The sequence below is a fragment of the Leopardus geoffroyi genome, chromosome C3 (genome assembly GCF_018350155.1).
Source record: "Leopardus geoffroyi isolate Oge1 chromosome C3, O.geoffroyi_Oge1_pat1.0, whole genome shotgun sequence".
NCBI classification, from domain to species: Eukaryota; Metazoa; Chordata; class Mammalia; order Carnivora; family Felidae; genus Leopardus; species Leopardus geoffroyi.
The window spans coordinates 131149025-131165089 of record NC_059338.1 but is presented as its reverse complement, the minus strand read 5'-3'; the positions used below and the strand labels follow the sequence as shown (position 1 = coordinate 131165089).

Genomic DNA, 16065 nt, shown 5'->3' with positions numbered 1-16065 from the left:
CACTTACTAAATCTTCGCCTTATAAACAAATGAGGCCAGGGAAGAAAAGCTGCCCCTCATCACCTCCCCTCAAAAGGATTCTCTCCCTGGAGATGTAGTTCATCTAGTTCTCTCTGCTTCCACCACTATCCCGTGCCTTTAGCAACATGCTTTTGCAATTTATCCCACTTTTTTCTAGCTGTAATAGGAATGTTGGCCTACCACAGTATCCTACATTCTGCCTGAAAGTGAAAGTCTACTCTAAAGTTTTTGAAATTAAGATTTAACAGTGATACATTTTTCCCCTACATCTCACATTTATGAGAAGGAAGGCAGATTAATGAGATGGGTTAGATAATGTCCGTCCAGAAACCTAATAGAAAATATAAATATTGAAGTGAGTTTTTATTTTTGTAAGTGTTTATTCTGAGAGAAAGAGAGCACTCACACAAGGGTGGGAGGGGCTGAGAGAGAGGGAGAGAGAATTCCAAGCAAGCTCTGCACTGTCAGCTGATGGGCTCACTCTCATGAATCATGAGATCATGACCCGAGCCAAAATCAAGAGTCGGACACTGGTGTGACTGAACTGCCTAGGCACCCCTGAAGTGAGTTTTTAAAAGAAAAACAAATGTGAAATTAGAAGGATTAGGCAATCTGCCTTTGCATTTTCATCTTTCATGCTTTCCAGCATGTACTCTAGCCTTACCAAGCATCTTGTTATTCCTGAAACACACCTTTTTTGAGACAAAGTAAGTGGTGTTTAAGTGTTCTGGAGTCTGCTTCTACTACTTGTTAGCTGTGTCCCCTCTCCAAGTCTCAGGTCCTACTTTATAAAAGACAAAGTTGATAATGTTGTATACCCTTTTAAAGAAATTGCGTGGATAAAGGAGCTACTGCATGTTAACCACTTAGCATAGTGCCTAACATGTAATAGGACGTTAATATGTGTTGACTATGAGTGTGAATATCTTTTGTACTCCTCTGCCTTTTGTTCTGCTGCTGCCTTCCTGAAATGTTCTCCTTCCCATCCTTATCCTCTTCACTTGGTTATCTCCTATTTATCCTCAGTGTCCCAGTTTGGATTGTTTCTCTTCCATGAAGGATTCTCTTCTAGTATCCTTTCGTAGAGTTGATATTCTATTCCTCATATACACTAGACCCTCCTAGAGGGTTTTTGGGAAATACAGATGCATGGGCTCTACCTCGTACTAATTAAATCAATCTCTAAAGGATGGGTCTAGGTTATTTGCATTTTATTTTGTATATTTACTTTGAGAGAGAGAGACACCACACAGGGGTGGGGCAGAGAGAGAGAGAATCTCAAGCAGGTTCCACGCTCAATGCGGAGCCCGACTTGGGGCTTGATCTCACGTCCTGACCGTGAGATCATGACCTGAGCCAAAATCAAGAGTCGGACTCTGTAGAGGCATCCCTGTAGTTTTTTAAAGCTCCTCTGATGATTCTGAGGTATAGCTAGAGCTGAGAAGCGCTGGCATAATACATAATTCTAATAAAGTACCAGTCACATCAGTTTGTCTTTCTTCATAGCTAGCAGTCGGGTTTCATAAGGGCAGGAACCATTTCTTCTTCCTGGTCGTATCCTAAGTACCTGGCACAGGGCCGGGAATATAAAAAGACTTACTCTACAAATTAATAAATTTTTATGTTTAAAATGTTGGAGGGGTGCCTGGGTGGCTCAGTCAGTTAAGCGTCAAACTCTTGATTTCAGCCCAGGTCATGCTCTCACAGTTTGTGGGATTGAGCCCCACATCAGGCTCTGTGCTGACAATGCAGAGCCTGCTTGGGATTGATTCTCTGTCTTTCTCTCTCTCTCTCAAAATAAGTAAACATTAAGTAAATTATCAAAATGTTGAAGACACAATTAGAAGACAACAGGAAATAAAGTAGAAATCGTTGAAACTCCTAACATTTAAATTGCATGCGCCTTCAAATTTTTCAAAGGAAGAAAAGGAAATTAACTTGAATCAAATCACTTGCCTAAACTGTTGTGTACAGGAATACTGCCTAGCACAGAGTATATACTCCATAAACATTTAAAGAACTGAATTCATTAAAAATTGACCAAAGTAAAGTTCTATTCAGCTTCCTTAATTACTTATTTTTGTTCTGGTTTTAAAAGATGCACAGTTTGAAAGTGATGAACGAATTACACCCTTGGAATCCGCCCTGATGATTTGGGCCTCAATTGAAAACGAACATGACAAACTTCATGAAGAAATACAGAATTTAATTAAAATTCAGGTATGAGTATTACTTTATTATTATTATTATTATTATTATTATTATTGTAGAATCGAAGCACACAACATCTAGAGCAATTAAGAGCTACTTAATAGAAGTTGGGCGGTAAACCCAAAGTAAAATTTAATATACTTACTCTCTTCAGAAATTTGACCTCTGGTTTATATTCTTTGACACAAGCTCTGAGAGTTGGGACTTAATGTTTGCTACCTAAGTATGTATATATATATTGCCCCCACTTGAGAAAATACACTGCATCAGTTTAAAGATCACAAAGCAACTTTCAAAAATCAGTAGTTTGTACTGTCTCAATTTCTATTAAAAATTACAAATATGAAAAACAGAATATTTGATAAGAAATTCATAGGTTTTTGTGAATAAGGGAATGTAAAATTTTAACTATGTAGAGGGAGTTTTAGGAGTAACTATTAAAGAGTGAGAGCCAAAAAAGTCATTCAAAGATACAGTAGCAGGGAAAATATGTTTTGCTAACGGGCAAAGCAAATACTAAGGATTGTTCTAGTTAAATAAATTTTTCCTCAGTTTTAGAAAATTATTTTATGGTTGGGTAGGAGAAAAAACTCCAGATGAAAGCTCACCTTCCCAAAAATGAATTATTGTTAGTGTGTTGATTGCCAAGTGGAATTAAGACCAGAAGAGAACAGGCAAAAATATAACTGCTACTTTTAAGAATTTCAGCCTGGGATGAAGAGCTTTGTCATGTTATCCCAGTTTTTGGAGGGGATTCTAGAGGAAGCAGGCCATCATTAATATACTAAGGTAAAGTTGAGCAGGTTACCATAAATTCATACCAAATATAATATATTGCTTGCTATTCGTCACGTACTATTCTAAGCACTTTTCACATAGAAGTCTAATCCTTACAATAGCCCTATGATATAGGTACTATTATTTACACTGTTTTACATACAAGGAAACTGAGGCACATGAGGTTAAATAGCTTGCCAAAGTTTACAAAACTATCCAGATGGTAATAGTAGTCCCATATCTTACCATAAAGTATCAGAAAGGCCAGTTTATAAAATGATTATTCAGAAGCATCTGGTTTCCTAGGTTTCTATTAGAGATTTTTAAGGATCCTAACTAATTTTACACATCCTAATCATCAGAAACACCATCCACCTCCTCTCTCATTTCCCTTTTGCTCATATTAATATTTAGGTGGGCCCTAAGTGTACATAAGTGTATATAATGTACTAATTTATTTATTTATGTCTGCTTTTTTGGTTGTTTATTTTATTTTAGAGCGTGTGAGTGGGGAAGAGGGGCTGAGGGAGAAAGAGAGAGAAGCTTAAGTAGGCTCCATGCTCAGTGCAAAGCCCAGCGTGGGGCTCGAGCCCACAACGCTGGGATCATGACCTGAGCCGAAATCAAGAATCCGATGCTCAACCAACTGAACCACCCAGGCACCCCTTAATGTCTGCTTTTAATTGGCCTAAATTCGAAAGAGGTAGAATGCTGGGCATTTACTAGTAAAGATACAAGGGGCCAATGAAAAATTGTTACATCCTTTTCAAACCACAGTTACTTCATCTTTGAAAAGGTATTTTAAATCATTTATCACATTTTTTAGTGAAGTCGTTTAGATTTAACAGGACTTATTTCAATATTAAACCACAATTATACGTTTTTAAAAAGCAGCCTAAAGTATGTATTTGTCATCCTATCTCTTTTAGGCGATAGCTGTTTGTATGGAAAATGGCAATTTTAAAGAAGCAGAAGAAGTCTTTGAAAGAATATTTGATGACCCAAATTCTTATGAGGTAGTTGGTCAAACTAGAACCATAATTTTCTTTTCTTTTCTTTTCTTTTTTTTTTTTTTAAGTTTATTTATTTTGAGAGTGTGTGTGCATGAGCCAGGGAGAGGCAGAGAGTGAGGGAGAGAGAGAATCCCAAGCAGGCTCCATTCTCAGTGCAGAGCCCAACACAGGGCTCCAACGGACTGTGAGACCCATCACCTGAGCCAAAACCAAGAGTCAGACGCTTAGCCAACTGAGCCACCCAGGCGCCCTACAATCAGAATTTTAGAACTGTCTGTATGGAGTGAGGTAGATTCAAAGAACACTGGAGGTAGACGGGGATGCTTTCTCTTTTAAACAGGATAGAACAGTGCTGTCCAAGGGAAAAATAATGCAAGTCACATATGTGTTTTAGTAGCCACATTAAAAAAAGTCAAACGACTGAAACAAATTTTAATATTTCATTTTACCTAGTATATCCCAAAGCATCATTTTCAGCATTTAATCAACATAAAAAAATATTGACGGGATATTTTACACTCTCCTTTTTGTACTGACTCTTTGAAATCTGATGTGTATTTTATACTTATGTCTAAATTCAGGTCTCACATTTCAAAGGCCCAGTAGCTACATTTGGCTGATGGCTACCATATTGGGTAGCATAGGTATAGGAACCATAATTATTTTTTAGAAGTCTCTTATGTGATCATTAGTAGTTTTTGTGTGTATGTGTAATGTAATGTTAAAGTCAGTAGAACTTCTCTTTCAGTATTACAGTGTTGGAATAAATTAGGTTTATTTAAAGAAATAAAAGATAATTATGTTTTTTTTTTGAAAAAATTTTTAATGTTTGTTTATTTTAGAGAAAGAGAGAGAGTGAGTGCGCGAGTGGGGGAGGGGCAGAGAGAGCGGGAGATACAGAATCCGAAGCAGGCTCCAGGCTGTCAGCACAGAGCCCAATGCGGGGCTCGAACTCATGAACCGTGAGATCATGACCTGAGCCGAAGTCAGACACTTAACTGAGTGAGCCACCCAGGCACCCTGTTTTTTTACGTATTTTTTTAGTGAACTTTTTATTGAACAGTAGTATACCTTTAGTAGCATACATATACCATCAATGTATAAATAGATGTCTTTTCACAAAAGAAACATGCTAGTGTGATGAGCCCCTATATCAAGGAAAAGAACATCACCAGCACCCTCCAGTCACTATCTTACCTTCTCAAGGATAACCACTACCCTGACTTGTAACATCCAAGATTAGTTTTACATGTTTCCAAACTTTATATATTACAGTCATATAGCAAGTTTATATAAGATTGATCCATGGTGTTGCTGTCAACAATATTTCATTTATTTCCATTGTTCCATTGTTGGAATATGCAACTTACCCATTCTACTGTTGAGAAACATTTGAGTTATTTCCAGTTTTGGGCTGTTACATTCCTTTCACACGTCTTTTGTAGAATAAATGTATGTGTTTCTGTTGGGTATATACTTAAGAATGATTTGGTGGGTTATAAGGTATGCACATACTCAGTTTTAGTAGATAACTGCCAAATAGTTTTCCAAAGTGGTTATATCAGTTCCTTCAGTAGTGTGCAAGAGTTCCAGTTGCTTCACAGACCTTCTCTGTTGTTTTCCTTTTAGTATGCTGGCAAATATGTAGTACTATCACGTTGGGTTTTAGTTTCTCTGTCTCTCATGAATAGTGAAGTTGAGCATCTTTTCCTATGCTGGTATAGAGTAGAAGAGTGGTTACCTTAATCCACTCGAGGGACTGAGCTAGGTCAAGAGTAGGTTGTAGTTTTATTTAGACTTAGTTTTTCTCTAATTTGGCCCTGTTCCTAGGGTGTAACCCTCCAGAGATCTCAGCTGAAAGCCTGATATGTTTATTGAGTTTCCTGCCCCCACTTTTTTTTGCCTTAGCCCTGTGAGGCTACTGAAAACTCCACTCTACCTCACAGAAGAGGAAACCTTCCTTACAACCAGGAAGCATAAGAGGAAGCACTTAAGCTCACTATCATGAGTAATCAAGGCAATCCCAAGTAATATATTGAAATAGTATTTCCTATACCTCAGACTGGCAACAATTAAAATATCTTAGAATACCAACAGCTGGCCCAAAGAGTGGAGAAATGGTAAGGCTGCCATACCTTTCTCTCAGTGGTGTATGTAAATTAGTACTTAAACTTAGGAGAGCATTTTAGTAAAATCTGTAAGTATGCATTCCAGCAATTCTACTTCTAGATAAATACCCTGGAGTAACTTTTTATTTTTACTGCACATTTTAAAAGCCATGAAGGTTTGTTTAAAAACAAACAAACAAAAAACAGGCCCCACTAAGACAATTGGTCTGGAATAGAGCCTGAGAAGTAGAATTTTTTGAAAGCTCTCTAGCTTTAATTGTGCAACCAGCCTTCATAGAACTGATGTCTAAGAAAAACTTGTAATGTGCGCAAGAAGACATGTAGAGAAATGTTTACCAGTGCTGCAGTAATAGAAAATAGCCTCTAACTGCTTTCAAAAGGCTGGAAGAATGAATGAATAAATGGTATTTTTGATCAGTGGAATATTGTGCAGCAGTAAAAGTAGCTAATTCTATAAAAATATTATCAACATGAATAAGTGTCACAGAGCTGAGCAAAATATAGCAAGTTTCAGAAAATACACTATGCTAAACAGTACCATATATTTATGGGTGCATACATACATAGTGCAAGTTTAAAGGAATGCATGAATATGTTAAATTCTATATTCAGGATAATGGTTACCTTCAGCAGAGGAGAAGCTGGAGGTGCAATCATTTTGGTAATAAACAAGAGCTTTAGTTGTACAGATGATGTTTTATTTCCATAAACTTGGCAGTGGACATTCAGGTTCATAATTTATTTTTTAATCTTTTTGTTATGTGTGTGAAATACAATGTAGTTTTTTTTTTTTTTTAAGTAAGAAAAAATATATTGGTGGGCAATTTGAAACAGAATTTTTTTTTTTTTTTTTTAATTTTTTTTTTTTTTTTTTCAACGTTTATTTTATTTTTGGGACAGAGAGAGACAGAGCATGAACGGGGGAGGGGCAGAGAGAGAGGGAGACACAGAATCGGAAACAGGCTCCAGGCTCTGAGCCATCAGCCCAGAGCCCGACGCGGGGCTCGAACTCACGGACCGCGAGATCGTGACCTGACTGAAGTCGGACGCTTAACCGACTGCGCCACCCAGGCGCCCCTGAAACAGAATTTTTTAAAATCTCCTGTATCCCTGAGTTTATAATGTGACTTTTTTAAATTAAATAATATGTGACAAAATTTGTAATATCTTATTTGTGATTTATGTATTAATATGTTTTTCCTGTTTTATTTAGCCTTTAAAAAGGAAATTGCTTATGGTAATCTCTCAGAGAGATACATTCCACTCCATTTTTCAGCACTTCAGCTACAACCACATGATGGAGAAAATTAAGAGTTATGTGAATTGTGTAATAAGTGAAAAATCATCAGCCTTTCTTATGAAGGTATGCGTATTTCAAAGAGACTCGAATAAGCTAAGGATAAATTGTTATAATAAAGGAGAATACTTGGAATAGAAATCCTTAAAAACTAATTGGAATTTTATTTAGTGATTTTGTAGAAGAATGGCAAAATGTTACAATTAGTGAATCTCAAGAGTTTATCGGTGATCTTCGCAGTATTTTTTAAATTTTTTAAAATAAGAGTTGGGCAAATTTTTCAAAATAAAAAGTTGGGAAAAATAGGTTAAAGAAAATTTTTGCATTTTTTTGTAAAAAGTAAAATTGGACTGAAGAAAGGCCTTTAAAAAAAATTTTTTTTTTTCCAACGTTTATTTATTTTGGGGACAGAGAGAGACAGAGCATGAACGGGGGAGGGGCAGAGAGAGAGGGAGACACAGAATCAGAAACAGGCTCCAGGCTCTGAGCCATCAGCCCAGAGCCTGACGCAGGGTTCGAACTCACGGACCGCGAGATCGTGACCTGGCTGAAGTCAGACGCTTAACCGACTGCGCCACCCAGGCGCCCCTAAAAAATTTTTTTTGTAACATTTTATCCTCAGTGGAGCAATGAGTAAGGGGGTTTTGTCTTAAAATATCTGGAACTTTTATTTATTTATTTTTTTAAGTAACCCTTTATCTTAATATTGCCTAGCAAGCATTTTATATATGAAACACATGTACAAGGAAAGACCTTCTCCATAAGGCTTAAAAACCAAGCAGGTAACTAATGCAGCTGCTATTGATATCATACTTCCTGGAGAAAAATACAGCGCAGTCCCTTTATTGACCTGTCAACAGATACTTTGGTTATGACTGTCAAGGAATTAGAAGGCTTAATTTTAATGCTCTTTGTTCAAAATGGCTTCATGGATTCCTTCCTCTTTCACAACCCCATTTTTTAAGGCAGCAGCAAAAGTAGTGGAAAGTAAAAGAACAAGAACAACTTCTCAAGAGAAACCTGATGGTAACAGTATTGAAATGGAAACTGAAGCTAATTTGGATGTAGGAAAAAGGTTTGTAAATTCATTAATATATTTTTTGTCTCATGGATACAATATCTTTATGTGAAAGTGTTGCTAGTGAGCCATTTTTAACAAAAATTATTATTATAGAGGGTATGTTTTACTGATTGTTAACATTTGGATATTTGAAGTACTGTACAGTTACTTCATGTTTTATGTACATTGTTATATGTGTTAAACGGAAATAGTACAGTTTAAATGGTATGAGTAATACCATTTACCATTCTCAGGCAACGTGTGCTCTGGAACAGTGTTGAAGTTGGAAACTTGAATCATCTGCACCCCTTAGTTCTCAGATCCCACATGCCTTCATCATGTGACTCACTATCCTGAGGATTATTCTAGTATTTTAAGATACCGTTCCTACATCTTTAACCTTAAGCTAACCACTTCATCTGGTGCTCAACTGAAGAAATTGGGATTTGCTCCAACGCGGGAGGGAAATAGGCTATGTTAGTCCTACACATAGTAATCCCCCTTATCCATGGGAATGTGTTCTAAGACCCCCCAGTGGAGGCCTGAAACTACAGAAAGTACCAAACCCTAAATATGCTATGTTTTTATCTATACATACATACCTATGATAAAGCTTAGTTTATAAATTAAATACAGTGAGACATGAACCACAATAATCTACTGAAACAGAAGTTATGTGAATGTGGTCTCAAAACATCTTCATGTACTGTACTTCCCCTTCTAGTGACGATGTGAGCTGATGAAATGCGTAGGTGATGAGGTGAAGTGAGGGGAATGACGCAGACACTGTGATGTAGTGTTCGGCTGATAAGATCCTCAGGAGGACGATCATCTGCTCCCAGATACAATTGATCGGGGGTAACTGAAACTGTGCAAAGCGAAACTACAGATGAGGGGGACTACTGTATTGAAAGACAAGTTCAGTCTCCAAAATTATGTTTTAGAGATTTTCAAGGGTAATTTTTACCTTTTGTCTTGGCTTTAGGAACTAACCTTATTGAAGAAGATACACTCTACCATGATAAAGTTCTTTTCTGTTGAACTTATGGTCCATTCCCTCTATTCTTCCACCCTTAACCCATGGCCAGATAGTCATGTGGTCTCCAGATGGATGTATTTTGCAACGGATGTAGTGTCTCTCGTTTTGGCGGGGGGGTAGTGGGTGGGGGGCTGGCCATCACTCGAATGCTGCAGGTTCCTCATCTTAACTACTTATTTAGAGATGGGGATTGGGGTTCAAGTTGGACAGACCTCAGGACTAAGCTTAGTTGTCTTATAGTACCTGCTTCTCCCTACCTATTAATGTGATCTGCTCCCTTACTGGTTCATCTCCCTAAAAACTCTATTAGTCTTATGATTTTCTAAGATCCATTTTAAGAAGTAGATCTTTCTTTTTTTTTTTAATTTTTTAATGTTTATTTTAGCCCAAGAGAGTGAGCACAAGCAAGGGAGGGGCAGAGAGAGGGAGACACAGAATCTGAAGCAAACTCCAGGCTCTAAGCTGTCAGCACAGAGCTTGATGTGGAGCTCAAACCCACAAACCATGAGATCGTGACCTGAGCCGAAGTCCGGCGCTCAACCGACTGAGCCACCCAGGTGCCCCCTAGGTCTTTCATTTTTATTGGCTCATTTATTTTATTTTGTTTAGTATATCACAGTTTAGTGATAATACTGAGACCCAATACATTCCGGTGGCCTAGCCTTCTTGCTCAGGCTAGTGCTGCTTTAAAATAAAATTAAAACTTGCCGTGATTTATGCAGGTGATGAATACATTTCTTCTCGTATAGTACTATCCACTTATTTCAAATGTCCTCTTACACAAGACAGTCTAATCATTGTGTGTAAACAGAACTCTTGATATTCTCATCTGTCTCTGTACCCTGACTCTCCTCATACATCCAGTTAACTCCCCAAGTGTTATGAATCCCATCTCCATGCTTCTTTAATATATTGTTTATCACTTGTGTCCTAGGTTATTACTTAGCTTTGTACCATACAAATCCATCCTTGACATGATTTCTAGAGTTAGCATCCCATAAAAATAAATCTGTTTAAATCACTTTCCAGCTTAATACTCTCTTTTGGCTTTCTGTTTTCTAGTTAGAATTTATTGCCATGGCTTGCAAAGCCTTACATCCCCCCACTTTCTGTTTTCTTCACATACAACCTTACCCTTAAGCATTAACCTCTCCCTGCCCACATACATGGTACTTTCTAGCAACACAGAACTTAGTCCTGACCCTCAAATATGACAAGCTTTTTCATGCCTGGTCTCTTGCTTTAATTTTGAATTCCCTTCTTTCTGTTCTCTCCAAGGCATGCCCTTAACTTGCCATTCTAGTTCTAGCTCAAAACATCACCTGATCTCTGGATCAGTTGTCACTTCTGTGCTCCCACAGCATTGAGTCATATCTCTGTAAAAGGACTTATCTTGGATAGTAACATACCTATTTACTTTTCTGTATTTCTCAGCAGATTGAGGATCCTTTAAAGGTTCTTAGTTAGCCTTGTATCCTTGGTATTTAGTTCATTACGAGGCATACGTTTGAACTTGCAATTCACTAAACATGGGGAGCAAAACTAAAACTAGGGATAAAATAAAGATCAAGAACCAAGCAATTATCAAAACCATTCTAGAAGCAAATAGGATCAGAACAAGTAAAACATCAGATTTATCAATATGAGGACAAAAGTTAGCAGAACATAAGTGAACAAGGATAGAATCAAAAGTGTGATTGTGAAATCAGACAAAAGATGAAGCCTTCATGTTATCAATGGTAGATGCCAACTTTGCTTTGATAAAGCTTATAAACTATTTCAAGGCATTGAAAAGTACAGACATGAAACACGAACAGTACCTAGTTTGTTGTTAAAATTTATAGATAGACTTAAATGCTAAAGAAGTTGAGATGGGTAGCTTCAAGGAGGGGTGAGCATTGAGCAGGGCCTTGAAGGATAGTTAGGATTTTTACAGTTGGTTGAGGAGGAAGTGTCATTTTAGGAGAAAAGAACAGTTCCAGTGAAGACACAGAGGTATGTAAATGGTCATGCTTTTTTTGTGGAAGCTTAAGTTTAACTTCAGCAAAAGAGATGAATTTGTTAAAAAGTTCAGTTGGAGACTCATGGGGAGGGCGAGAAATTATACTTGCATTCATGGAGATAAGGATCCATGGGAGAGTTTTTGAAAGTGACATGAATGCTGGAGTACATTAACTTTGCTTGACGTATGTTTATGAAAGCTTGATTTAGTATCTATCTGGTCTCATATCTGGGCAGAAATTATCCATGTTGTAATGGACTATCTGTGTGTCCTAATGTTACCAGGGTTTCTTTTCAAAGATATTTTGTATAAATTGAAGTATGACTTGATTATATAGTATTATCCTTGTGAAAAGTTTCTTTTGTTTATATTCTTACAAATTTTCTTTTAAAGTGTTACTACTGACAAAAAGTCTGCTGGAACTGAATCCTCAGAGGGTACAGTATCTTTCTTGAGGTGAAGTAAATTGACATTTTTCTTCTCTGTCTTTAAAATCTTTGATTGAGGCACTTCATGCAGACCTAAATATGTTATAACTGTCATATAAATGGTGTGATTTAGAGAATATTGCAGGTGCCTGCTTACCTCAACAGATATTCAAGACCCTGACATGTCTTGAAATTCAAAACTATAGAGACCTGCCTCTGGGATCCTGGGTTGTCACACATTGTTTCCACAAGGCCATTTTTGGTAGACACATATAGGGAGTGCTTGAACTTAAAGCAGATGTTTAACAAACTCTTATTCTGGCCCAGAAACAAGGATCTGTTGCTAGGGGGTTGATTACATTTCTGATGAATATCCCAAATTCTGATTTTATGAAATTACTTGAAAATGTGTGTTTAATTTACTAGAAATTTCGTAACAGACAATCTAACATATTCAGAGAGCAGAAAGTCTACATGAATGATTTCAGAGATGGAGCATTTGGGATGTGAACACTGAAATAACATGATAAAGGCATCAGTTGGGGGTAGAGAAAGATCTGTTAATGATGGGAAGTGCTTACAAGGATAGTGAATGATCCTGAAGAATGGTAGCAGGTGGTACGCGTCAGTGGCCTGAACTGCAAGGGCTAAGGTTTCTATGGAAGCAGGCATTCATTAGGAAATGAAAAGTATAGAGACCCATCTCTGGGACCCTGGGGTCATAGAAGGAAGAAGATTAACCCTGCTCTACTTAAGCAGGCCTGCTCCCCAGCTTTGTTGCAGCCAGGAGGCTGGGCACCAAAAGGCTGCCTCCTAGCCCTTTAGGAGCCAGCCCAGTCTGGAGGGCCTTGGGGTACCAGAGCCCTCCCTAAGAGGGAGCTAGTTTTTAGACAATGGGGAGAGGTGGGGGAACTGGTGAAGAGATTGAAAACAGCATTCCAGAGAGCACAATAGAAAGTTCTGGAAGGGAGAGAAAGGATTAGCAGGTTGCGGGGTAAAAATAGAGATTTTAGGTGGTGATAAAATCATTTCCTAGGCTTAGATGAGCTACTTTTTTCATCTAAACTAGCTCCTTTATAAAACTGAAATAATAACAACTTTGCAGGGTTGTCAAAATATTTTTGCCACATTCTGTATTTCCAGCCTTCCTGTCAGAAAAGCTCTCTTTGGAAGCTATAAAGATAAGTGATACCTGCCATTATGTGTAAAGGAATTTTGGAATTTCTCTTTTGGGAAATAAACTTAAAAGGCATGGGAAAGAATGAAAGTTCATAGCTGATAGTCTGAGGTGTTTTTTTTTTTTTTCTTCATCTAATTAGAAGGCCAAAAGAATCTAGAGTTCTAAGTAGATGAGATGGAAGAAATAAGTGATGGGAAGAGAGGGAAGTAAAGACAACAAAAATCTTAAGAGGCCAAGGTTAAGATGGGGCACTCAGCAAGGAGAGCACCAGAGGAAAAAGGCCAAAGTAGAAGGTCCTAGAACAGAGGTTAAGACCAATCATCTACCCTTTTTATAGCTTTTCTATGCTTTTATGTTTAATTTAGGTCTCACAAGAATCTCTTTCTATCTAAATGGAAACACAGAAGCCGACAGCAAGATTTTAATAAGAAAGAGGAAAGAGTGGAAACTCTTCAAAGTGAGTACTCTTATTACAGTTTTTAGAAGTGGAGAATTGAGGTGTCCTTGAAAGTGATCCAGCCTTTGACCTTCCCACCACAGCACACAGACACACTTCAGAAAACTGAAACAGAGGATTAGATGTCATAACCTCATAGAGTTAATTTAAAAAGTTAGTGATTAATTTAGAAAGTTAACCGTTCTGATTGCCTAGTTTAATTTTGCTATGCTGGTACACTGCTTTTCTACCTTAACTTTATTCAGGAACTTGAGGTAGTTACTTACCTGAAACGTATAGTTGTGATCATGGTAGTTATGTTCTATGAAGTCACCATGATTAGTGAATACTGAACCATTACAGGGGAATTACAAGACCAGATTCTTTTGAGCTTCTTGTCACCACAGTTTTGTTACCTGGTAAATATATAACCTTCTTCAGTGTGTTTATATGTTTCTGTTTAAAGACACTTTAATATATAATGTTAATGCATTAACCTTGAACTCACGGCCAGTAGCACCGTAATTCATGCCTGGATGAAGCTTACCTAATACACATATTTTTTCTTTTGGGAACATTACAGTCTTCTTGCACTTAGGAACTCTAGACAGCACTTCCACAATGCTTTTGGGAGCCATTTTTAAACAGCAAAATTACCCAAAAACACAAAATGTAGCATTAAATAGAGTGTAAAAAAGACAATTATTTATAACAGAGCTAAAACATGAAAGACAGAGCTTCACCTTGCTTAACCTCAGCTAGGAACGTACACTTCAGGGGAGTTAAATTTTTTGTTGTTCTGCAGTGACCACAAAAGCACTCTACGTATTGATTTTTGAGTTACAGGTAATTAGTAGGGAGGTGAATTCACAATTACAGAACCCAGGAATAATGAGGATTGACTGTAGAATCTAGCTACCCTCTTCATTGCATTTAGAATTTATACTCAAAACAGGCATCGCTGGATTTAAAAAACAAGCAACAAGAATCAAAAAATCTTGAAAGCAGTCCATAATTATTTAAATTACAATTTGATTGTAAGTTTCTTCTTGGTATATATTCATTCAGCAAATGTTTATTGAACCTACACTATGTTCTGGGTACTGTATGAATGAATGCAAGGATATTTAAACTGTTGCTGCACAGTATTGTTTACTGATCCATATAACACTAGTAGATGTGCCAGCTTGATGCCAGGGACAGAGTGGGGCTGCAGTAGGTACTAAATGGATAAATTTATTCATAGCTGATGGCTGATGACAGGGCTGGTATTCATTGATATTTGTACATTGCAGCTCTGAAATGTTTACATTCATAGATACTATTATCATCCTCATTTTAAAGATGGCAAAGTTAAACTCAAAGAAATACTTGCTTCATGTTGTTCCAAAATTGTTCTGCATCTATTGCTGCAAAATAGGAATCAATTATAAACTAAAATAATTTGGGATTCTGGACTTTTAATTTCATAATACAAAACTCAAAGAAATGGAAACATATACTTTTTTACATTCTAAATAGTTGATCAGTGGCTAAACTCTGAGAACTATAAATAAATAACCTCATTGCAGAGTGGTTTGACAGTGACTGTGGATGTTGAGCCTGGAAGATCTTGTGAGTTTTTGTACATTTCTTGACTTTTTGTTACATTAGTAATACATACATACATACACATTTTTTTTTTTTAACCTTCCAGTTTGGTTAAAAGGCATGCAGTATCCTCTCTTCACAGTTAGAGGATATTAGTTTTGTTTGTGCTAAACAGTTTTTTTCAAAAATTTTTAAAACACCTTTTTAAAAAATTTTTTTTTTCAGATTTGTAAAACTGCCATGTACTTGTAAAAAATCAAGTGATTCAGAAAACTTGAAAGAAAAAAAATCCCCTAAATTCTTTCTGTGCAGAAAAAACTTACCAGCATTCAGTGAGGTGATGATTAGTATTTGAGTTAAAAGCTTTCTGTATGTAAACTCATTTAATTCTCAGCAGTCTTACAAGTGCTTTTTTTTTTTTTATCATCCCCATTTTACAGGTGGGGAAGCTGATACAAAAAGAGATTAAGTAAATTGCACGTGGTCACAGAAACAGTGAACAGAAATAGAATTTGAAATTAGACGTTCTTTTTTTTAAGTAAACTCTGTGCCCAATGTGGGGCTTGAACTCATGTTGCCAAGATCAAGAGTTTCATGTTCTTACCAACTGAGCCAGACAGGTGAAATTAGACATTCTGACTGAATAGCCCATACCTTTAATTGCCGGACTAGACTACTTCAGTGGAAGGATAGCCAAATAAAAATTTAGAAAAATGTGATCAAGTTACATGTTACTTTAAAATATATTTACATTTAGTTTCAGGGGCACCTGGGTGGCTCAGTTGGTTGAATGTCTGACTTCGGTTCAGGTCGTGATCTCATAGTTCATGGGTTTGAGCCCCTCGTCAGGCTCTGTGCTGACAGCTCAGAGCCTGGAGCCTG

General features: G+C 37.1%; 1 protein-coding gene across 4 annotated transcripts in view; it reads left to right on the top strand.

Moving 5' to 3' along the window:
* The window catches only part of TERF1 (telomeric repeat binding factor 1), a 34311-nt gene that overhangs the window by 8615 nt on the left and 9631 nt on the right, over positions 1-16065 (top strand). The window contains exons 3-8 of one of the 4 annotated variants that reach the window (XM_045454917.1): positions 2120-2241; positions 3939-4025; positions 7365-7514; positions 8414-8523; positions 11943-12005; positions 13523-13614. In XM_045454917.1, coding sequence (XP_045310873.1) covers positions 2120-2241; positions 3939-4025; positions 7365-7514; positions 8414-8523; positions 11943-12005; positions 13523-13614 — 624 coding nt within the window. The remainder of the gene's footprint in view (positions 1-2119; positions 2242-3938; positions 4026-7364; positions 7515-8413; positions 8524-11942; positions 12006-13522; positions 13615-16065) is intronic. The other 3 variants (XM_045454921.1, XM_045454919.1, XM_045454918.1) reach the window with 3 other exon arrangements.